Below are 25,683 nucleotides of genomic sequence, written 5' to 3' on the forward strand. Positions count from 1 at the left end.
TCAATATAGCATAACTGGCGCAGAGAATTCCAGACTTCATCCAGAATCTTTGTGTGCCCTCTTTAAGGAAACCTTAGTGCTTCGTAATAATAAAAATAAAATTCAGTTTTAAGGTTAGAACGAAATTAAGGCCATTTTCCTTCATCAAGGAAGATGACCTTAATTTCGTTGAAACGAAGGCTTGAATTAACGGACAATTGAAATGCAGCTATGCGTAAGATAAATTTCAAGCAAAAGATAAAGTTGAGATAACGAAAAAGTGAGTGAAAAATAATGATTCACATACCTGAAATCCACTAAAGCTAATAAAACTACTGATTGGTGTTTGGAGCATGTGATTTTTAACATTTGACTTGCAGACAAAAAATCTATGATTTACTTAATTTGGGGCAGTATGAACACTTTCGAAATTAACTAACGAAATTAAGGAAGTTTGGCTGTCTGAACATAGTATGACTTAAATACTAATTAATTAATTTCAAAACTACTTCAATTGGACAATTTGAAATTTTAGTGTTTGATGTGGAAATCTTTGTTGAAGTAGTAGTGGATCCAAACAATAATTATTAATTTATAAATAATATTGTTGTTTAAGATTTATTAATAATTTGATAATATTCGAAATAGTTGCATGATTAGCCCAAAAATTTATTTATAAATAGTTTTTAACAGATAAAATATGTACTTTAACTTCAAGCGAAAGATTCGTTTTCATCCGCTGATTAAAAATAATTGTCTGACTTGCTTTGCCTTTGAATAAATATGAATTCAGGTGTCAGATGGTAGACACCTCTGAAATTGATTACTAAAAACGAAAAAATGTTGATTTTATTAAGTGAGTTTATTGCTTCCATAAAACGATAAAACAATCTACTTCTTGAGGCAGATTACAAATGAGGCAGTTCAAAAATAGCTGCGTTCATTAAAAAAGCATTAAACCGCGCCAGATAGGTTAATTGCTCGACACAGTAGACACGATTTTAGGCAATAAAAAATAATTATGATTGTTTAAATGCTCCATAAAGAACGCACAAACAACAAAAACATTAAACACTGAAGAATGCTTTGAAGTTAACAGCTCAGTTCACACATTGGTCCAATATTGCTAGCACTTCAAGTAATTGTTTAAAAAAATATAAAGTTATTAAGGATTGTTAGAGAAGGAACTTTTACGAGATCGTAAAAATCAAAATTATATTTTATTTATTTCCTTTTTTTATTAATAATGTTTTTAATTACTGTTCTTAATAAACTTGTTTTGAATGCGTACCCATCAAAAATGGAAATGGTACTAATAGGAAATAAAATTATCTTCTCTATCTTCTTTTCAATAAAAAGATTTCGAAACTCTTTTACTCAGTGAACATATTTGTTGTGTGTCGGATTGACATTCAAAAAGTGGTGCATATTATTAACATTATATCTCCAGGGTATTTGAAGTGGTCATCAGTGACCAATAAACTTGGAGAAACAATGAAATTATCTTAAAACAGGGCTCTCAATTATGGTGTACTGATAGGTCCAAAATGAAAGATGGCAGTACAGGAGCAGGATTTATAGGACAGAAATTCCGTAAAACTATCGCAATGGGACAAACTGCTTCCATTTTTCAGGCAGAGGTCCATGCTTTCGAGCTATGTGCGAGAGAAAGTCTACGTGAGGCACCCGAGGTACCAAAATATGCATTCTTTTAGATAGCCACGCAGATCTAAAATCTTTAGCAAAATTCTCATTCCAATTAAAGTTGGTCTGGAAATGGTTTCAACTTCTCAATACCCTTGCATCGAGAAACTATATTACACTTATGTGAGCACTGGGACACGAAGCGCATGAGGGTAATGAAATAGCAGACTCCCTAGCAAAGAAGGGGGCATGTATTCCTTTCATTGATCCTGAACAGATTAAAGTTGATGCTATTCTTAACCTTAGCAGAAACGACATTAAAATCTACACTGATCTTCTTACAGGACACTGTAGACTTAATTACCACATAAAGGTTATAGGTGCGGTAGAAAGTGACGCCTTTTGACTCTGTCATGAAGAGAAGATAACATCAGAACATATTCTATGCAACTGCTCAGCGGTGGCAAAAAGTGGACTCGACTACCTTCGAAACGGGATCTTAGTCCCAAATCAAATAGGCCGAATTAAGCCCATAGCAATTACAAGATTTATAAATCGTCTAAAATTATCTTAGTTGGGTCTTTAGGCACACAATAGAGATTTTAAGTCGGGGTGCATTCATAGCCTATTATTTAATAATAATAATTTACATTATTGTTCATATATATATAAATTCTTTAATAATTAATTTTCTTAAACTTAAAACACTTTCCATGAATTTGTACAGGTTATTAGTATTGCTACAATTTACCAAGACTTTAACTTCGTCTTGGCATAGAAGTGCTTTATCAGAGAAAAGATGTCTATGTTCCCTGAAATCATATATATAAAACTTTAACTTCTTCTTCGGAGAGAAGTGTTTTATCAGAGAAAAAGCGTCTGTATATGTTCGCTGAAAATCGGACATACTTCAATAATATGACATATATTTCATATTCTTACTTATAGCGAAAAATGACAACTAATTTTAGTGTTTAGTGTTATTATATTTTCAACAAAAAAAAAATAAAACTACTAAATTCATTACATTCTACTTATTTATTGTTTAAGGATGACATAGAATAAGATCTATATTCTTCATTAATCTTCATTAAAAAAAATACACACAAGACATGTTTTAAATTTAGGAATACAATTTCATAAGAAATGTACGATATGGCTTCAGCCATCTGTCGGAACAGAATATAAATACGATATACTTATAAAAAATTTAGAAAAATATATATTAAAAATTAGGAAATTAATTAAGAAAAAACTAAATGTAAACAAAAAATATTGATTACCAATTAACAAATCGGAATTAAAATTTATCAAATTAGAAACTATAGTAGAAACTTTAATAAAATTAAGTTTTATTAAATCAAACATGAAGAGGTTTTTCGAACAGTAGTGAACTACAACAACAAAAATTTTATTTTTTATATTATTTTAATTAATTGAATTTTTGGCTGACCATAGAGCTATTTCGAGTATTACCAAATACCCATCATCAGTGGTCAAACAGATAATATACACCATAATTAATATATTCTCAGTTGAATGGAATTATTTTCTTCATAATAATGCAATATTATGCTAGTATACTTATACATCGATTAAAGTATAGAACACTTATGTTGTACAATAAAAAGGAAAACTGAATAGAATGTATATAATATATTCGTTTAAAGTTTGAAATCATAAGTCACGTCCTTCTTAGCACAAAGAATGTATGTCTAATAGGTTGAAGTATCACAAAAGTTTTCTTTGTTTGTATTTGACTGTAGATGGAAGCATCGAAAGCCACCGTGTGAGATTTGAAACCACTAAGCCACCTCCTAGGAATGAATGGAGAAGATTTCCACAGCATTGTGAAAACTTAATTCGAGTAATCAGGGGAGAGAGAAAAAAAATAGACTTAGTACATAGCGAGCTAGATTTATCTAAGCCAGAAAGCAAGGGCGTTCATTAGGGACACTGGGTTGTAGAGAAGGGGGCAGGGTTAGAGTTGGTGAGAGGGGGTGAGGTTAGCGGTAAATTGTATGACTGGGGTCACGAAAGCCACAGTTATATAGAGGGATGGATGGAGTGTAGGTTACGGTCCCCCTCATCGAAGTAGTGGTACAGGTATTGGGTTGGTTTAAAGCGCAGGGCTAGAGCAAGTTCCTCAGGGAGGGTAATAGAAATAGAAACGTCAAGGGGAAGGTCATGAAGCCGGGTGAGGTACCTACGGGCGAGTGGCAAAAGGTACTCGTCAATGCGAGTGATCTTGGCATTGTCATAAAGGACAGAGATGGAGAAGCTGGGATTCCAGAAACATATTTAAACTTTTACTCCAAAAACCTGAATTCCATAGTATGTATTACCATGGCTTCATTATTATAACAAAATACTAAAAAGCAAACAATTCCATTTTTACTTATATCACAAATAAATGCAATCCAAAACATAAATTTCATAAATATGTTTCCAAATGCATTGTAATATTTATTTCGTTCATCATTGCACATCTTTAATTTGGACACATAATAATGATTTTGTTTCAATTTTAGTTTAAGTTATTATAAAAGTTTTCACAAAATGGTTGGGGAGAGATGCTCACTATCCAGGCAATAATTATTGTCCACTGTGCGCCAAGACCAGAGCAGTAGTTACTTCTGAAATATGCGATAGAATCATTAAGTAGTAAACTTCAACTAGGCTGAAGTCTGTTTGTGTGGACACTGATTTATTTTGAACCGCAGATGGAGGAATAGTGCTAAATCCATCTGTTTTGAATGAGGACTCTAGAATGCGGCTAACGTTAGCTCCTTCAGAAGCAATACAGCCAATATTAGCTATCTTATGCTCTGTTACTTCTAAATGTGCTGTGGTAGTTGTTGGTAACTCCTCTACATCTAACAGAAAAAAAGTATTATTAGCTAAATGAAAACGTATGCAGGAACGATATGATTACAATATTTAATATATGATATTAATTTACCAGTTACAGGTCCTTGACCTATCAACATTTTAGTTTCGCCATCAGCTAATGAAAATGTGTAAGAATAATAATTTTATATACATTACGACTAAGATTAGCTTACCTGAGCATGAAGTCTTTGAATTGGATAATAAGAAGGCGCATTCGGATGGTGAAATTTTATTGATCTGTCTAGTCCTACGTAATTTAACAGCTGCGGTCAACTCCTCATACAATGATGCTGGCATTTTTTTCTCACGCTTCACCGTATTGATATTTTCAACATTTTTATCCAGATGAACTGTTGTTGTTGTACATGTGCTTTCCAACACTTTATAGACATTCTGGTTGCAATTCAATAAATGCCCACAACTGCATGTATTCAAAGCACTTAAATGGAGGGAAACTGCTTTCTCATTCTCATAAATCTGTGTTTGTATTGACTTCGTCAAGCAAATGGAGTGATTTTTCTCTGAATTATATATGTCGACACCACAAGCCACCGTTTTGGATTTGTGAACAGTCCCATTCTCTATTTCATCTCGAATTGCTTTGACTAGCCCGGGTTTCACAAATGTAGCATGAGGATTAGTCAAACTTGCTTGATTCGAATTCACTTCCAATTGTTTTGATGAGCTGTTAAGATCCTTTGGTTTATTCAATTGTGGGGCTGACGCAAATACGGTACGAGGAAATCCGGTAGTGTCTATGTTGTCAAATAACTTTGAATTGAAACCATGAATATTACGTGCCTTTGGTGTTGCTCCTTCTGATAGCTCTAAAAATTAATTATGCTGATTAATTCAAAGATTTGACTTTCTTAACCGGTTTTGATACTTACTTTGTTCATCCCTAGTATCTACAAACAGAGTTTCATGGTTCTCTACCTTTATTCCTTGATCAGATTTAAATGGCTCATGGACTTCATGAGTTTGTAAAGCTCGAATCAGATCTGATGTTTTAACGCTTGATGTTGTAGACATTGACTCGGAGGACTCTTTCGACACGGCAGCTTTTTGATCATTATTCATATCAATTATCATGGTTGGAGCCGGTTTCACGTTATAGGCATTTATTTCGGGCTTTTGTTCATCGACTTGTAGGAAACATGGAAAAAATTTGCCACAATAATCACAGCCCTGAAGAAGTTCGCAACCACATTTCATACAAAACATTTTTACAATTTGGAAAAAATGTCATCTAAAGTGTGTCTAGTGCAGAAACAAAGTATTATTCTTATATCTTTTATCAAAAATAATTTGGCAGTAATTTTGTCAACAACCGAAAGAAAATCTGTTGAAAAATAAATTTGTTTGTTGAAAAGATTGACTATAAATAAACTGACTATATAAAATTTTAATATTTGAAATTTGACTATTTATTTAGAATTTGACTTTTAAAAATTTGTTAAAACTGTGTTGCTTTGTTATAATACATAAAGTTAAAGTTTTCTAGCCTAATAGTATTGCAGTACAAGAGATCTGTTAGTCGTAGTGCCTACTCCAAACGAACGATCCCAGACACCTCATTTTAGTTTTAGAATTTCAGTACTATTCTGTTTCTAGAGACATTACTTATTGCCAATTTTTACTTGTATGTAAATCTTTATTTGGGAATCTAATATAAGCTTAATTCTTCTTTTGTAGCATAAAGCCTCAACAAAACATCTCCATCTCGTACGGTTATGAGCTAACTGCTTGACTTCGCCCCTAGATTTCCCAGTTATATCAATTTCATTAAATGATAACCTTTACGAGTTACATGGACCTCTCGATCAACCCAATTTTTGACTATTTTTTGCAATAAATGTGGCCATATGGCTTCAATATTAGCATTAATATCACTAAATTGGCTTTCAATGTTTTAAGAGTTACTGGATTGTCAGCATAAACCAATGACTTAACATAGTACCATAAAAAGTGGTCGAGAGGCGTTAATTCGCACGAACGAGGGGTCGAGATAACAGAACCACTTCTGGAAATAACAATCTGGCAACAAATCAAATTGACTTCCAAATAAATTTATTGTCAAGCGTGTCTTGCCTTGGTCTTATTGAAACAAAATGTCGTCGATGTTTAACTGATTAATTTTTGAAAATTACTGACAAAAATTCAGTCAGCATGGCTTAATAGCGCTCGGTGCTGCCATTTACCATAACGGCAGCTCCTTCCTCATTTTGAAAGATGCCGCCAGCCTGTAGGCCACACCAAAGATTCAATTTTAATGGATGTAATGGTGATTCGTTAACGACTTAAGGATTGTCTTCGCTTCATATACGACAATTTTGTTTACTGACGTAGCCATTTAACCGGAAATGAGCTCTATGAACAGATTTGTTTTTTTTTTTCAAATAAATTTCTTTGAATTGTTCTAGCGTTAAGCGATTCATGATGAATTGCAAAACCTTACTGAACAGAAATTTCAACACAGTTTTTGACATTCAATGCTGTCAAATTAAAGTTATCGATATCGATAGTTCGCATGCTGTTTAAAAAACATACGATATAACTCGATATTCTATATATTTAAGATTTTCTTTAGTAGTTCCATCAATTTTCATACAATACATTATATTCACGATAAAGGTTAGGAGTGCTCATACTAAGTGTTGTTGCATGTACTGTGTAGGATTAGTGTCATACGTATTCTGATTCAAATCCTCGGTAAGTATTAGCTTCATAAAGGACTGATATTCCCTATGTGTAGTAATGTGTGAACTGCAACATGTGGTGTGCAAAATAATGAAGTAAAATTTTATTCTTAAAACAAAAAAAAAACAAAATAAATTGGATATGTTCTCATATGTATTTGTGATTATTGTACTTAATGTATATTTAAAATGGGTTTTAACTTTTTTAACTTCTCTTTTTGACTTTTTAAATACATTTTTTTTCGTTACTCCTGCAAAAAGTCTGTTTGAAGAGAACTCAAATTATAAAAAAATATTACAAGCTCTTCCCATCATTTGTCCCCAATTACGTCCCCATAGTTTAAAAATATAAATTCTTTATTTAAACGTCAAGTGGTGTAACATATTTGATCCCGCAAGAAATATACTAGTTTACAAGTGTCCAAAGGAAATAAAAAATTAAATTAAAAATAAAGTTTGTTTTAATTAAAAAATAAACCGAAATGATTAAAGTATTACAGAAAATACAATGGAAAATATAATTAAATAGTGGAAAAGTTCTTAATATGAAAAGTCTTAAGAAAAACGGAAGGGAAAGGAAAACTACGTGACACTTAAACCGCGTTACGTGGTCAAAATATGTTTTTAGTTAAGAAACTCATCAAAAAGAATTATACAACAAATAGAACTGAGAAGAGATTATGCATGGCAAACTTCGGGATGTGTGTACCTTACACTGGGCATTGGATGACAACTTAAATTAGTGAACACAATTGGATAATAAAAAAAGGCGCAAGAATCAAATATCCAATTGATATTACGGAGAAGTGATTGAATACATACATATACATAATAAACAGTTTTCTAAAATCAACGAAGGAAAACACATTTTTTTTTTGATCAATAAAATAAGTTGGATCTACGACAAAATCTCATAACTTTATGTCGATAAAGACAGAAGTAAGTAAGTAAGTGGAGACAGAATACGTCGAGAGTGAGAGTGGGTGATATGGTGATAGAATGGAAGGATAGCGTTAAATATCTCGGCATCACGTTGAACAAACGATTCACATGGCTTAAACATGTTCAACTGAAAAGAATTAGCTGTGCCAAAATTCTTCATTACCTCCAACCGCTATTTAGAAATGAAAACCTCAATGCTGAAAACAGGAAACTGATATATAACCAAATAATTCGTCCGTGTCTTCTATATGGTTGTGTAGCATTTAGCAAAAGCTTCAAACACTACTATTTACCAGTTAGAAATTGCACAAAGCCAGGCTCTGAGAAGACTTTTCTAAGTTCCTTGATACATTAGGACGAATGACATCCTCAGGGACCTCAAGATTGATCCCATCAAAAAATACATAAAGGATAGAGCCCTGAAATTATTTACGAAATCTGACAGACTTACTAACACCACGTTATCAAATCTCAGAATGGTTACAGGCTCCTCGGTGAGGTATGCAAATCTAAGGTCAATTAATGCTTAGTCTGATGAAGTGATACACAATATTCTAGTCAAGGCGCAGGAGGGGTTTTGAAGAAACCTAGCAGTTAATAGAGAGTAAAAATGCTCACGCGCTCAACTAGCCTCAACATAATAATATATATAATATTTGTTGATATATTATTATAATTTTTTTATTTTATTTTTCTAAAATATTATTTCTTAATATTATTTCATAAAAAATACAAAAAATCGTGCTAAAGATGGTCTATTATGCCAACCCAAAACTTCTCGACCAATCCATACGATAAACACAGTGAACACCTTAAATGATTTACTTTTGTTGCATACGTTATGTGGAAGAACCAGTGTGTTTCCTAGATCTAGTTAATCTACTATTATGTATTTTTACATAGAGGAAGTGTTTAGATATTCTGTGATTTTTGAAAGCAAAGATAACAGCGTTATGATTATATCTCATCATGCGATGTCCTATCAGACGACCTAAGAGAATTGTTTAACGTAAAGAGGTTATATGAGACTATTTTAAATGCGTTGATGAATATTTGGGTATGTTCCCTACTTCTATGGTTAATTCAATGGTTTCTAAATTTAAATTCTTTTCAGTAACTGCGTTTATGTACAGTCAGAACAACTATTATAGTATTAAATACTTTAAGTTATCTTAGGCTAAAACTAAAAAGACCAAGTGGAAATTACCACAGCTTTGAACTATTAAGCAGATATATAGTAGATATATCCCAATTTAAATCGATAACTCCATTGTTAACAATCTATAGTATGATTGTAAATTTCGAACTAAAAATGGATTTTATATATATCTATAGAGCTAAGGCAAAAATGTTTCTGTACGTTCGGCATAGACAATGGATCACTATGAATGCAATATTGGTGACAGTTGGAATATTCCAACAATTATATTGAAAGTGCCGTAAATTTAATCGAACCGAGAACGGAACCAAGAATGGAATATATACTCTTTTAAAATGAAAAACCTAACTATATTTATATAAATATAAGCAATTATGACTATACTTGATTGAATAAATAATTTCTTTTTGCATGTGTGCAACATGCAATAACTTTCAGATACTTCTTTAATCGCTCTAACGATTCAAACTATTCTCCTAAAATGTACCACCATTGCATTGCATAAATGTATATATATATATATATATATATATGTATGTATATACGAAATTATATGTATTTACATAAGCACTGGTTACATATAACAACTCGTGAAAGTCAAAATGCAGCTTGAAAACATGAATTACGTTGGCAAGTTTATGACACTTTCAGGGGGATTAGTCCAGTAGCGCTGCACTCGAAGTGGTTGAGTCTTGAACCAGTCCGGTTGCACAATGTTACAGTTAAATGTACGCTTCCTTAAATTATTATATTTTTCTTTTAACTCTTATTGTTGTCGTTTTTATTGTTAGAGTCATAATTGTTGTTTGCACATAAGATTTCATGCTTTCTGTGTTTGCGTGGTTAAGTCATGTGCCATTTTGTATGGCATTTGCTCTAGAGGGATTAGGGATTAAGAGTGATAAAATAGCATAAAAATTAGTGAAATAAAAAGGTGAAAAATATAAAATAAAAAAGTGTGATTTCGCATTCCGGAAATAAAATTAAATGCAGTAACAATGAAAAAACGATGACTCTAATAAGTTTGAAAAGTAATAAGACCTGTGCGAGTAGTTAATTAATAACGATTTAGTATATAGTTTGAACCTAGTTTATTTGTAGTTATTTTTTTTAACTTATGGCTGTGTTATTCAATAAGTCCTTATAAATTTATAGATTAACAATTATTTAATAAATCTTAAAAATATATATATATGATTTATATATCACAGCATATGATTAGCGGGCTTTGTTCTGCAGGACTACTTCTACAACCTATTCTTAAACATTTCGCCATAAACGTTTCTATAAATGTAACAATTTCTACGTATTAGATATAGTAAAAATAAATCCATTATATTTACATGAAATTGAAGGCTTATATACCACAGTTAGAATGATCCGAATTAGGTAAAATATGCTTGGTTTTATTCGATAACTAGTTGCCATTTTGAAGGTAATTTTATTATGCCTCTCTCATAGAAGTCCACGTATTTATTGAAAAAAAATAATGAGACAGTCGATTTTTACAAACCTCTCTTGAAGCGATTTTTTCACCAGAAAAATCGTCCATCGTTCGCCAGGAATAGGAATAAATCATTTGGTATCAGATCTGAATTATAAGGTGAATGCATAACAACCAAGCTCTCGGAGCTGGTTAACATTATTGATATGTGTGGATTGGTTTTGGAACAGATTTTTTGGGCGTTTTCTTCCTTCAGATAGTACGGGACTAATTGTTGACGGTATAGCAAGCAGCTCATAGTAGATGATTTCCTACCAATTCCACTAAACACACAGCAACAAACACACCGTCCTGGCCATCAATCCTGGCTTGGCAACTGTTTCGGCCGACTCATCACGATTCAACCACAACCGTTTTCGCTTGATCACTCACCAACCCTTACAGAAATGGGTCGATTTTGTTCCGATTCATCGGCGATTCGCAGATAGAAGTTTAGTTCATGAGATTTTTTTGCAATAACTCGAAAAAAACGTCGAGCATCTTTTCGTATCCAACCTTATTGAAACGATTTCAAAACTGGAATGATTTTTTGTGCAATTTTTATCTCTTAGGCGATCGAAATAGAGATGGTTACTTATTTGACGGTCAAACTCGACAATTTCTATGATTTTGTTGACATTTTATTGACTTTCAGTGCGTGGTGCATTTTTGACATCGAAATTTTGAAATTATGGTAACCAAATCGACGAAACTAAAATTGCGCATGTTTGGCTGTCACAGTATCAGGAACATAAACACTATTCACATTTTCAGCCGCCTGGCTTCTGACTTGTGTTTTCACCATTATCAATGAAAAACTGTGTAATAGTGCGAATTTTATCTTTGCTAGCGTCCTTCTTTGACGTGTACTCACACAAAACTGAGTCAATCAATTACCAAACTGTCAAAAGTTTTTTAATATAAAATCTTCTCTTTCTAATGCCATCTAGCGTTGCCCCATCGGATTTATACAACGCAGGATACAGATAACTAAAGCCATATATTGGAAATATAATGGATTCCTTTTTACTACACCTAATATTATCTGCATATAATATCAAGAAGACATGCAAGTGGAACACTATCAAGCTTAAAAATGCTAATAACTTAGAAAGATACCAAAACACAAGACAGAGGCCACACAGCAAATTCAGTAGAAAAAAAATTGTACGCATTTGAAAGCACAATACTTGATTCAGCAAAAGAAGTCATCGGAGAAAAACGAACCAGAAATGCAGAGTGGTTCGATGACACATCCCGAAATCTAATTGTTACAAAAAACACAGCAAGAATAAATATGATAAACAAGGGAATCAGGGCTGATCTTTGCTGAATGAAAGGGAAGAATGAGGATAAGGGAATTTTAGAAAGAAAAGATTAGACAAATAGATGAAGAAAGGGTTAAAAGTAATACAAAGACATTTTATAGTCAATTAAGAAGGGTTAGCAACGAATATCAGCCTAAAATTTTAACATTCGTAAGAATGGAGTGGTGCTTACCAAAAGACATCAAGTATTAGAAGGATGGAGAGAACACTTTACTGAATCTTAAAATTTTGACAAAATGAATGAAAGGACAAAGTTAATAAATTTTTTTTGTTTTGGTTGATGTTAAAACAAATAATTTTTGAAATTAAAAATAATATGTAAAGCGCTAATTAAAATAGTACTGTACTGGGTACTTGAAATTGATGTGATAACTAAAAAATGAAAAGTGATTTAGTAATCGTTATGATAACGTATGCATATAAAGTTTATATGTATATATAAAGCTTGTATAGGTAATATTCTACAAAAATAAAAAAAAATATTGATATGAATGAATATGAATATAAACCTGAATAACACATATTCGAATGAATACTTGTTTTTGGAAGTAACTCCTGAAATGTTAATATTTCCAAAATGGGAGCTATCGTCTGGTGCTATATACCGACTGGTGCTGTCTGGTGCTATATCTATCTCCGTAAAATGTTTAATGACGAACAACTATTGGTTGATAAAAAATAAAGTTTAGACCTGAACTTTCACTGTGCCATAATGTATTTTATTTTTATAATTTGGTACAATCTGATGCATATGACTCATATTTTTATTTCAGATTGACCCCATCAATCAATAGAGCAGTTTCTTAATCAATGGCCCAGATACGGCGGTTGTAATAGTCACGAATTAATTGATATTCAGTTTTAAACCCTCTATCCTAGCAAAGAAATGATGTATGAAAAAATAGAGGACTTAGTGCAAAAAGTAACTAAATTATTTTTTCCGTCTTCTATAACAGATAAACTAAATCAGCAATATTTTGCAAAAAATGAAAGCGGCAAGTGATGAGTATGGAGTAATATTATGTTATTGATATATTTCAACATAACATATATTTTTCTAGACTGCAAGCACTTTCATTTTTTGAACTTACTATATGCGATTATATTACCTCCACGGATTAGAGAAATGAATAAGTCATCTAAGACGGATGCTCAGGAAGTGTATGAAGTCAATAGTTAATCTTACAAGGGTATAATAAATGAAAAAAAAAAACTACGTACAGAAGAATATTATATATTAACAATAGTTTATGAATCGACTAATAACTTCTATGTGATAGATCAAGAAATTAATACGATTTCTTCCAATAAATTTCAATCGTACAAATTTTTAGGCAAATGTGATTTTTATGATTTTAAATTAATAAATGAAGCTTCTCTTCCTATTCAACCATGTACATTAAATAATGGATAAGTTATGTTAAAATTTCAAATTAATTTGTTTAATAGTAAGATGCGATACAAGGGGCAAAAGTTTGTGCCTCAATGGGGGAGTGATGTGAATACACAACGTTGCCTCCTCAACAGCGCACCTCACCTACACATTGTGGATGCTATTCTCGCATATAACCTGAAAACAACTAGGAGAGAGGAAAGAGAGTTTCTACCAAACACCAATTTTATCCCAAGATTAAATAAATAAGGTGATATGATCCTCCAGGTTGGGGGTTGATCGCAAGGACAGTAGCCTCGCAACGGAAAAATACACCCGCTACTTAACCTTCTTTAGAAAAGGAGGCCATGGACCACACTGGACTATAGTGGCAAAAAAGAAGAAGATATTTCTAATCTATTATAATATAAATTAAATCTGTTTTGAATTCTTTTATTATCAACAAAATAAAAAATTTATACATACGGCCAGTGTGTTATTCCTTATTCTTGATTTAGTTTTGTGAATTAACGTAACATATTACGACAACAATTTATTGAGTAAAATTAACAATTTTTATTGTACATAAGAACAAAAGTTAAAATTATTGAAATGACAACTAAGTTGATATTTAGTCAAAAACGGATTACATGTTTTTTCAAATATAAAAATTGTTAAAATAATAATTTCAATATAAATGTTTACATTTTACGAGAACTGCTAGACATTGTTCGGTACAATATGACTCCGAAAAAAACTTAAAGCATTTTTGATATAAAAAAATTTTTTTTTAGTGTAAAAGTCTGATTGTCACGAAATGATGACAGTACATCAGGTATTGAGCTTTCCGGTAAATATATTTGCTATAGGATGATTTCACTATAAATATTTTCCTTCTAAAAACACTTTAAAATGTTCCAATATATGGCATTATCATATGGCATTTTCGATCGGTTAATATAGGGTAAATTTTTTAATCGAGATTTGTTTTTAGTATAATTGTCATTTTCGATTGGTAAATCTATATAACAATAATATATATGATATTAATTTATAACACTTTAGATATTTTTCACTTTAGATATTTAGATTCCAATAAGATTACTCTTATACGGCATTTACACTGGCCGACAATGACTCATTTTGATAAACAATCGAAAATGAGAAGCGAATGGCTCATTCTTGCATACAAAATTTCAAACGCGAATGCTATCCATTTCATTACATTCTGTATGAATGCGTCCCAACGACGTTCGAATGCATTCCAAATATGTTCCAAATACAAATCATTCATTTTCGACCAGTGTAAACGCCATATTAAACTAACAGCTGTTTTATATAATTTGACAGATAAAAAGTGTGATTTGTTCACATATACAAAACTTCTTTGTTTTTATATTTGGAGGTCGTTTTGTGAAAATGGTGAAAAATAAATACATGATAAACCTTCAGATGAAAATATATTTTTCAATTTAATACAATTTAGAAAAACGGAAAATAATAGCTAACACACTTAAGAGTGATATTCGAAATTTTCAAATTATAAATATATTCAAACTTCCATAACTCGAATTTCTATAACTCGAATTTTCTATAACTCGAACCAAAAACTTTATTCCGTGCCGATAGGAATATGGGAAAGTGCATTCTATAAATCAAATTTTTATTTTCAGTATAAAGTATTTTGCTGTTAGGGAAAGTCCCTTTTTCCAAACCAAATGTTTAATTTTTTGCTTCTTTGTGCAAATGCCAGTCGCTGGGAGCGTGGTTTAAAGTAAATAAAATAACTTCCAATGCTACTCTTAATGATTATATTGAGGTTGAAAATGAAATTTGTACATCAAGCTTTCCACCAGACGATGATATTGTTGAGCACTATAGCTGTAAATTACTGGATCCAATTCTAAGCGCAACGGACAGTGATGATGAGTGTTCGGTGGATGTAAGTGTTCATCAACCTTCCAAGTATGTTGTAGAAGACTCATTCAAAATTCTGAATTTATATTTGCAAACGAATGATACTACAACTGATGATCACTATAAGACTTGGAATAAATTGGAAACTATTTTTACTGAAATTAAGAAAAAAATTAAAGTCCCAAACCCTAATTTTTGAATATTTTACTTCATTATAACTTCTTTGCTTTATTTGATAGCAAATAAATAATTATCGTAAAATATAATTTTAGTTTCTTTCAAAAATAAAAAATTCTCTAACTCGAAGTCTCCATAAGTCGAACCTTTTCTTTGCAAAATTGAACTTCGAGTTATAGAAGTTTGACTGCATATTCAAAAAATTTGGATTTGCATTTAAAAGAAATACAGAGAAAAACAAATTTTCTCTCTAGCTCGTGACCCAAACTTTCCCAACATATGTTTTTTTATTTTTGTGGACCAATTTTCTTCCTTCAGATAGTACGGGACTAATTGTTGACGGTATAGCAAGCAGCTCATAGTAGATGATTTCCTACCAATTCCACTAAACACACAGCAACAAACACACCGTCCTGGCCATCAATCCTGGCTTGGCAACTGTTTCGGCCGACTCATCACGATTCAACCACAACCGTTTTCGCTTGATCACTCACCAACCCTTACAGAAATGGGTCGATTTTGTTCCGATTCATCGGCGATTCGCAGATAGAAGTTTAGTTCATGAGATTTTTTTGCAATAACTCGAAAAAAACGTCGAGCATCTTTTCGTATCCAACCTTATTGAAACGATTTCAAAACTGGAATGATTTTTTGTGCAATTTTTATCTCTTAGGCGATCGAAATAGAGATGGTTACTTATTTGACGGTCAAACTCGACAATTTCTATGATTTTGTTGACATTTTATTGACTTTCAGTGCGTGGTGCATTTTTGACATCGAAATTTTGAAATTATGGTAACCAAATCGACGAAACTAAAATTGCGCATGTTTGGCTGTCACAGTATCAGGAACATAAACACTATTCACATTTTCAGCCGCCTGGCTTCTGACTTGTGTTTTCACCATTATCAATGAAAAACTGTGTAATAGTGCGAATTTTATCTTTGCTAGCGTCCTTCTTTGACGTGTACTCACACAAAACTGAGTCAATCAATTACCAAACTGTCAAAAGTTTTTTAATATAAAATCTTCTCTTTCTAATGCCATCTAGCGTTGCCCCATCGGATTTATACAACGCAGGATACAGATAACTAAAGCCATATATTGGAAATATAATGGATTCCTTTTTACTACACCTAATATTATCTGCATATAATATCAAGAAGACATGCAAGTGGAACACTATCAAGCTTAAAAATGCTAATAACTTAGAAAGATACCAAAACACAAGACAGAGGCCACACAGCAAATTCAGTAGAAAAAAAATTGTACGCATTTGAAAGCACAATACTTGATTCAGCAAAAGAAGTCATCGGAGAAAAACGAACCAGAAATGCAGAGTGGTTCGATGACACATCCCGAAATCTAATTGTTACAAAAAACACAGCAAGAATAAATATGATAAACAAGGGAATCAGGGCTGATCTTTGCTGAATGAAAGGGAAGAATGAGGATAAGGGAATTTTAGAAAGAAAAGATTAGACAAATAGATGAAGAAAGGGTTAAAAGTAATACAAAGACATTTTATAGTCAATTAAGAAGGGTTAGCAACGAATATCAGCCTAAAATTTTAACATTCGTAAGAATGGAGTGGTGCTTACCAAAAGACATCAAGTATTAGAAGGATGGAGAGAACACTTTACTGAATCTTAAAATTTTGACAAAATGAATGAAAGGACAAAGTTAATAAATTTTTTTTGTTTTGGTTGATGTTAAAACAAATAATTTTTGAAATTAAAAATAATATGTAAAGCGCTAATTAAAATAGTACTGTACTGGGTACTTGAAATTGATGTGATAACTAAAAAATGAAAAGTGATTTAGTAATCGTTATGATAACGTATGCATATAAAGTTTATATATATAAAGCTTGTATAGGTAATATTCTACAAAAAATAAAAGAAAATATTGATATGAATGAATATGAATATAAACCTGAATAACTCATATTCGAATGAATACTTGTTTTTAGAAGTAACCCCTTAAAATGTTATTATTTCCAAAATGGGAGCTATCGTCTGGTGCTATATACCGACTTGTAGAATTGAAAATAAGTACTATTGATATTCTGAAAATGATGCAATCCCATGATCTCCATAAAATGTTTAATGACGAACAACTATTGGTTGATAAAAAATAAAGTTTAGACCTGAACTTTCACTGTGCCATAATGTATTTTATTTTTATAATTTGGTACAATCTGATGCATATGACTCATATTTTTATTTCAGATTGACCCCATCAATCAATAGAGCAGTTTCTTAATCAATGGCCCAGATACGGCGGTTGTAATAGTCACGAATTAATTGATATTCAGTTTTAAACCCTCTATCCTAGCAAAGAAATGATGTATGAAAAAATAGAGGACTTAGTGCAAAAAGTAACTAAATTATTTTTTCCGTCTTCTATAACAGATAAACTAAATCAGCAATATTTTGCAAAAAATGAAAGCGGCAAGTGATGAGTATGGAGTAATATTATGTTATTGATATATTTCAACATAACATATATTTTTCTAGACTGCAAGCACTTTCATTTTTTGAACTTACTATATGCGATTATATTACCTCCACGGATTAGAGAAATGAATAAGTCATCTAAGACGGATGCTCAGGAAGTGTATGAAGTCAATAGTTAATCTTACAAGGGTATAATAAATGAAAAAAAAAAACTACGTACAGAAGAATATTATATATTAACAATAGTTTATGAATCGACTAATAACTTCTATGTGATAGATCAAGAAATTAATACGATTTCTTCCAATAAATTTCAATCGTACAAATTTTTAGGCAAATGTGATTTTTATGATTTTAAATTAATAAATGAAGCTTCTCTTCCTATTCAACCATGTACATTAAATAATGGATAAGTTATGTTAAAATTTCAAATTAATTTGTTTAATAGTAAGATGCGATACAAGGGGCAAAAGTTTGTGCCTCAATGGGGGAGTGATGTGAATACACAACGTTGCCTCCTCAACAGCGCACCTCACCTACACATTGTGGATGCTATTCTCGCATATAACCTGAAAACAACTAGGAGAGAGGAAAGAGAGTTTCTACCAAACACCAATTTTATCCCAAGATTAAATAAATAAGGTGATATGATCCTCCAGGTTGGGGGTTGATCGCAAGGACAGTAGCCTCGCAACGGAAAAATACACCCGCTACTTAACCTTTTTTAGAAAAGGAGGCCATGGACCACACTGGACTATAGTGGCAAAAAAGAAGAAGATATTTCTAATCTATTATAATATAAATTAAATCTGTTTTGAATTCTTTTATTATCAACAAAATAAAAAATTTATACATACGGCCAGTGTGTTATTCCTTATTCTTGATTTAGTTTTGTGAATTAACGTAACATATTACGACAACAATTTATTGAGTAAAATTAACAATTTTTATTGTACATAAGAACAAAAGTTAAAATTATTGAAATGACAACTAAGTTGATATTTAGTCAAAAACGATTACATGTTTTTTCAAATATAAAAATTGTTAAAATAATAATTTCAATATAAATGTTTACATTTTACGAGAACTGCTAGACATTGTTCGGTACAATATGACTCCGAAAAAAACTTAAAGCATTTTTGATATAAAAAAATTTTTTTTTAGTGTAAAAGTCTGATTGTCACGAAATGATGACAGTACATCAGGTATTGAGCTTTCCGGTAAATATATTTGCTATAGGATGATTTCACTATAAATATTTTCCTTCTAAAAACACTTTAAAATGTTCCAATATATGGCATTATCATATGGCATTTTCGATCGGTTAATATAGGGTAAATTTTTTAATCGAGATTTGTTTTTAGTATAATTGTCATTTTCGATTGGTAAATCTATATAACAATAATATATATGATATTAATTTATAACACTTTAGATATTTTTCACTTTAGATATTTAGATTCCAATAAGATTACTCTTATACGGCATTTACACTGGCCGACAATGACTCATTTTGATAAACAATCGAAAATGAGAAGCGAATGGCTCATTCTTGCATACAAAATTTCAAACGCGAATGCTATCCATTTCATTACATTCTGTATGAATGCGTCCCAACGACGTTCGAATGCATTCCAAATATGTTCCAAATACAAATCATTCATTTTCGACCAGTGTAAACGCCATATTAAACTAACAGCTGTTTTATATAATTTGACAGATAAAAAGTGTGATTTGTTCACATATACAAAACTTCTTTGTTTTTATATTTGGAGGTCGTTTTGTGAAAATGGTGAAAAATAAATACATGATAAACCTTCAGATGAAAATATATTTTCCAATTTAATACAATTTAGAAAAACGGAAAATAATAGCTAACACATTTAAGAGTGATATTCGAAATTTTCAAATTATAAATATATTCAAACTTCCATAACTCGAATTTCTATAACTCGAATTTCTCTATAACTCGAACAAAAACTTTCTTCCGTGCCGATAGGAATATGGGAAAGTGCATTCTATAAATCAAATTTTTATTTTCAGTATAAAAGTATTTTGCTGTTAGGGGAAGTCCCTTTTTCAAACCAAATGTTTAATTTTTTCTTTCTTATATTGCTTCTTTGTTCAAATGCCAGTCGCTTGGAGCATGGTTTAAAGTAAATAAAATAACTTCCAATGCTACTCTTAATGATTATATTGAGGTTGAAAATGAAATTTGTACATCAAGCTTTCCACCAGACGATGATATTATTGAGCACTATAGCTCTAAATTACTGGATCCAATTCTAAACGCAACGGACAGTGATGATGAGTGTTCGGTGGATGTAAGTGTTCATCAACCTTCCAAGTATGTTGTAGAAGACTCATTCAAAATTCTGAATTTATATTTGCAAACGAATGATACTACAACTGATGATCACTATAAGAATTGGAATAAATTGGAAACTATTTTTACTGAAATTAAGAAAAAAATTAAAGTCCCAAACCCTAATTTTTGAATATTTTACTTCATTATAACTTCTTTGCTTTATTTGATAGCAAATAAATAATTATCGTAAAATATAATTTTAGTTTCTTTCAAAAATAAAAAATTCTCTAACTCGAAGTCTCCATAAGTCGAACCTTTTCTTTGCAAAATTGAACTTCGAGTTATAGAAGTTTGACTGCATATTCAAAAAATTTGGATTTGCATTTAAAAGAAATACAGAGAAAAACAAATTTTCTCTCTAGCTCGTGACCCAAACTTTCCCAACATATGTTTTTTTATTTTTGTGGACCAATTTGTTGCTGATATTCTAAATATAAATCGAGCATATATTTCATATCTTCTTCTAGCCATTTCTGAAGTGACTGAACTTGACTGTAGATATTATCATCATCATCTGAAATTCATATTAACTATGTATGATGACATCAATTATGTTATGTATATTAATTTATTTACCAAAAATATTCACAGCAAGCTTTTGACAAGCTTACTAACATAACTACAGAAATTTGACAGATCTAGAGTATATGTGCATTGAGTCCAGATTTACCAATGGAAAACGCCAATATTTTTAAACAGAATTTAAAACTTTACTACTGTTACAGTCACCTTCTTCTTTTAACTATTTCGGAATTTCTTATTTATACTCAAATATGCGAAGCCTAATTTAATTATAAGGACAATAAATACAAAATCAATATTATTTTTCTTTACATATGTAGTTTTTTTTTGGATCCGATCCATTTTAGCAATATATTGGTTTGTATGAAATTCTCGATTTGACGTATAAAGTTTAGTTTGTATTTTTACAGTCTTATTTTGTCAATAAGAGGCCAAATATGTTCTAAGTAAATCAGATGTTAAACCAAAAGACTAAGAAGAAATGCATAATGTATTTTTCAATAACAAAAGCTAATTGACAGAGAAAATTCAGCAACATCATTACAAAGATTATATAAAATACATCCAAAAATAGAAACTCTGAATGTAAAAAAGTTAGTACATTCGACTGGCACAGTGGACTGAAGGCATGCGCTTCATATATCGAAGTCATAAAATACATAACAATCATGATATATATGGTCAAGTACTGACAATATAAATCAAAACTGAACAAACTCTGCTGTATATAAAGTAATTTAATAGTACATTCACACTGTCACTTATAGGGAATTGCTCATTTATAGCAAAGACTAAACGTTCACATTATAATGAGCTCATTTATGCAGCTGATAGAACTTTTATAAACTTCACTTAATAATAGTATATCGCACATAAAAATTGAATATGTAAGTGATAAGTATATTAAATCATTTATATATATTTTATATATCAATTACAAATTACATAGTCATATAATAAAAACAAAGATTTTATTAAATACTTAGTTTCTCAGCTCAGCTGTTGTTTGATTGGATTTTTTTTTTGATATATAAAATACATGACACATATTTCAAATTTTGATGATTTCCCTTGTGAGAAATTTATTTTTAAGGGTTGCATTCAATATATTTCATTTTAAATGAGCTAATTTATATTGATTTATTGCTAATAAGCTCATTTATATGAAACCTCTTTGTGTGGTAAATCATCCTCGTAAGTGGGTATAATGAGCAAAACCGCCTAAATGAGACAGTGTGAACGTGCTATAAGAATAAAGTTGAATATTTCAATTACTTATATTCATTTACTTATAAGAATTCTATTCAAAAATATTTTAATTATTGATATAAAAGTATTACGTGCGTATACGTCAGATTTAAATAGGATTGCTTAAAAAGCCTTACATGACCTTTTCAAGTTACGAAGCTTAGTTTCAGAAGTAAACTTATATAAAATAGTCTTGTAATAGGGATTTAGAAAACATATTTATGTCAATATATAACTTTCATATTCTAATTATACTTTTATGACACGAGAGTTTTATTTTTAATATCAGCTTTTAAAAACTTATTAAGAGACGTATGATATTAGAAAATAAAAATAAATGTTTACTACGATAAGTAGTAAAACGTCGAAGACCGAAAAAACTCATTTTTGAACATTATTCGCTATTCTCTAAACGATTATGTATTACGATTACGTTAATAGAATCTATTAGGAATATTAATCTTTTTAACGATCTTCTGCCTATCATCTTAGTCTTGGTTGGCTGGTTGCAGTAGCAGGCCATTAGGTAACTTCCATTTACCTCAATCACATTCACATATCACATTAGTATAGAAGAGTAGAGACTAAATCCATCCCGCCGATGGATTAGATAATTTAATAGGTCTTTCATCTTCACCGTTAAGCAGTTTGATAAACTGATAAACTCTCAAAGAAGTATTCTTCTAAGAACCTATATCATTTGGACGCTAAAGCCGCGCATTCGCAGAGAAAATGTAGTATGGTTTCTTTCTCCTGCGGGTTTCCACAATTTCTGCAGTGAGGATTATGAGGAATACGCAGTTTCTCTGCGTGAATTCCTACACACCAATGACCAGTAAGAACTGTAGTAAGCCTTGCAGTGTTCACGTGGTCTCTTTTGATGAGTTCCGAAGATTCATTATTATTATAGTTGGACCATGTTAACCTGGAAGTCGCACATGACCTAAAAGCTTTCCATCTGTGAAAATGGCAACATCTTAGTGTATCACAAAACGAATCACAAAAATGATTTTTTTTTTTTTAATTTAAATTACTTCACTAAATATTTGATTACATTATAGGTATATATAATAAATATGTTGTATATTTTGCAACCGAATGAACTGCAACCGAATGGTGTGCTCCACTGTAGTGTAGCACTCAACTGACGATAAGGGATCTAGTTCACTACAAACTTGGGGTGACACTTAAATTTTCGTCAACTTAAATACACATTACAGTGGCAGTGTTTATGGCTTCTGTCACTCATTGCCCTGTTGTTGTGTATTAAGACGAAGCATAAAATTATAGCCAAATAACAACTTGTGACAGACAACAAACGTCTGGGTTAACCCCCAAATTCACTTTTCTTTTCGTTTTGTCCTCTTACAATATATAAATTATTTTCATTCGGTTTCAGTACTACTCTTTTGACGATTTTGTCCATTTAAGATAGTGGCAGCGTTTGTGTATTATCGCACCACAAGCTGCTGTCAAATTATCCTTAAACGTGTACCAAACTATCTGTATAGAAACGTGTGCACTCATACGCTGCTTATTCCAATATAAATATGTATCTGTGTACAAAAATATCTAACTAGACGAATGTCGTTTAATTTAACGTTTATTTTTCGTTTACAATTTCACTTTTTCACAGCAGCAGGACTGCTTAAAAAAACGAAGAAAAAATAAAGATTTTGGTATGTGATAGCATTGGATGTGAGTTGAGACAGAGGAGTATAATTTTGTTTTTTTAAAAGGGCTTCAGCTATTATTTAGAAATACTTCTTATTATTATATTTAAGTTGTTAATTGTTAATTACAATAAATAAATTTTTTATGGATTTAATGCCTTAAAAAACATCTCTCTAAACGTCTCTGTATGACATGACCTTTAGGGTCATGTTATGCAGACCGCGTTATGTAGGGTAATGTTATATAGAATATCTCGGACACTGCATGTGCAAAATTATTCTTCTTTTCAATGCATATTATAAAATTGAAAGTAAGAGAAAAAACAATATATCGGTTCAAATATTGGCATGAGAACTAGTCCGGTTCTAAGTGTCTCGACACTTAGGCAAAGCAGAGTTGTGCAGTAATAAGTGTCAGAATTTCTACCTTTATTACAATTTTAATATGTTTTGAAGAAAAAATGGCAAGAAGCAATAACTCACTCAGTTACTGAACGGACATACTTGATACTTTTGTAAGTAACTGTAGCGCATGGGAAAGGTGGATCTACACGACTGCATTTATAGCAATGGAGACTGTGATTACAGAGCTTACCTACTTTTACTGTAATAGGTGGCTTACAAATAGAGAAGAGATAATAGCATTGATTGGACCTATAAATCCCGAATATATAGTGGAAAAGTTGAGAGAGAATCCAGAGAGCTGGCGAATGATAGAGTCATATGTGATTCAAGTCCTCAAAACGATGGAATTAGACCTAGAAAGTGAAATCAGAAACTGGAATAATAAAAAGTGGAGACACCAAGAGAATGTGTTGAAAAAGTATAGGTCTGTACGCAGATCGAAAATCACAAAAGCGTGACATGAATTGCTAACATAAAACAGACCCTCCACGAAGTAATGCGAAATCATTTCCGAAGGGGAATAAATCTCGTCGAAAAGGATTTGCTTTAGTTCCTATACTACACATTAATGTTAGGGAGTGGGACACACCATACCGACGACGTTCGGTTTGACGAAGCATTAAGCATTCCACCACCTCACCTCAAGAAAAAAAACCTACTCAACGGCTTGGCTTAGATATATTTATATATTTCATAAATGTTAAGTCTTTGATTTCTTACCTCGTTTCTTTCCCTATAATCTGGAATGTGATTCCCTGCCTGGTTTCTCCACGGACTTTGTTAGAAATCTGTTTTCTATATATTCCTGAGAGATGGTTTTAGTTGATTCAAGTGTTTCAGGGGTTCAAGGGTTTTGATGCTTTTCAACTAATAAACGAAAAACTTTGTTTAAGAAACAATCAAAATTTGGACAATCTTTCGTTTTGTAGTCTTTGTATCCTGACCGACTGTGCCACTGTTAATACTTCATACGAGTAATGGGGGTACAAGAACCTGTGTGTCTCATAGCAGTATCATACTCACCATGCCACCAATTCTGTTCTGCTTGAATGTGCAGTGTCGCGTCTTTTTGTCTACACTTAAAGTACAACAATTTTTACAATATATTCTTATTTTTTATAAATTCTTTCCTAACATTCCTACAACTTGGTTAAATTTGCTTTACTTTCAAATTTTAGTTCTATTATTTGTTGAATTCAAACTTTAGTTTTATGAAATTTAAATAAAGAAATTTTATTTTATTATTTTTTGTATAAACTATAGAATTTTTATTTTTATTTTTATTTACTTTTTATGTTGTTGTTTCATGCACTTGTGCCAAATTTATTTGGCCCTTTGTTGGCGACAAGTGTTGCATCCATCTAACCAGTGATACGTGATATTATGGCTTTGTATCTGCATGCATACTATATATTG

At 31.3% G+C, this 25,683-nt stretch overlaps 1 protein-coding gene across 2 annotated transcripts; it reads right to left on the reverse strand.

Moving 5' to 3' along the window:
* Positions 1–4,072: 4,072 nt before the first annotated feature.
* On the reverse strand, positions 4,073–14,073 carry LOC119662101. Of its 2 annotated transcripts, none has more exons than XM_038071653.1 (5): positions 13,985–14,073; positions 5,406–5,775; positions 4,689–5,342; positions 4,586–4,630; positions 4,073–4,499 (listed from the first exon to the last, which is right to left on the reverse strand). In XM_038071653.1, the coding sequence occupies exons 2-5, from the start codon at positions 5,737–5,739 to the stop codon at positions 4,219–4,221; spliced, it is 1,314 nt and encodes a 437-aa protein (XP_037927581.1). In that variant the 5' UTR covers positions 5,740–5,775; positions 13,985–14,073; the 3' UTR covers positions 4,073–4,218. The 2 variants fall into 2 exon arrangements, with proteins under 2 accessions (XP_037927581.1, XP_037927580.1); XM_038071652.1 differs by having other exon boundaries at positions 5,406–5,857.
* Between the last annotated feature and the right edge of the window lie 11,610 nt (positions 14,074–25,683).

This window comes from Teleopsis dalmanni, chromosome X (genome assembly GCF_002237135.1).
Source record: "Teleopsis dalmanni isolate 2A chromosome X, ASM223713v2, whole genome shotgun sequence".
In the NCBI taxonomy this organism is placed as follows: domain Eukaryota; kingdom Metazoa; phylum Arthropoda; class Insecta; order Diptera; family Diopsidae; genus Teleopsis; species Teleopsis dalmanni.

Coding starts and splice junctions, on each gene's coding strand:
- LOC119662101 (XM_038071653.1), bottom strand. CDS start 5,739: ATGTTTTGTATGAAATGTGGTTGCGAACTTCTTCAGGGCTGTGATTAT. Junction 5,343..5,405: donor AGATACTAGGGATGAACAAA/GTAAGTATCAAA, acceptor ATTAATTTTTAG/AGCTATCAGAAGGAGCAACA. Junction 4,500..4,585: donor AGGTCAAGGACCTGTAACTG/GTAAATTAATAT, acceptor TTTTTCTGTTAG/ATGTAGAGGAGTTACCAACA.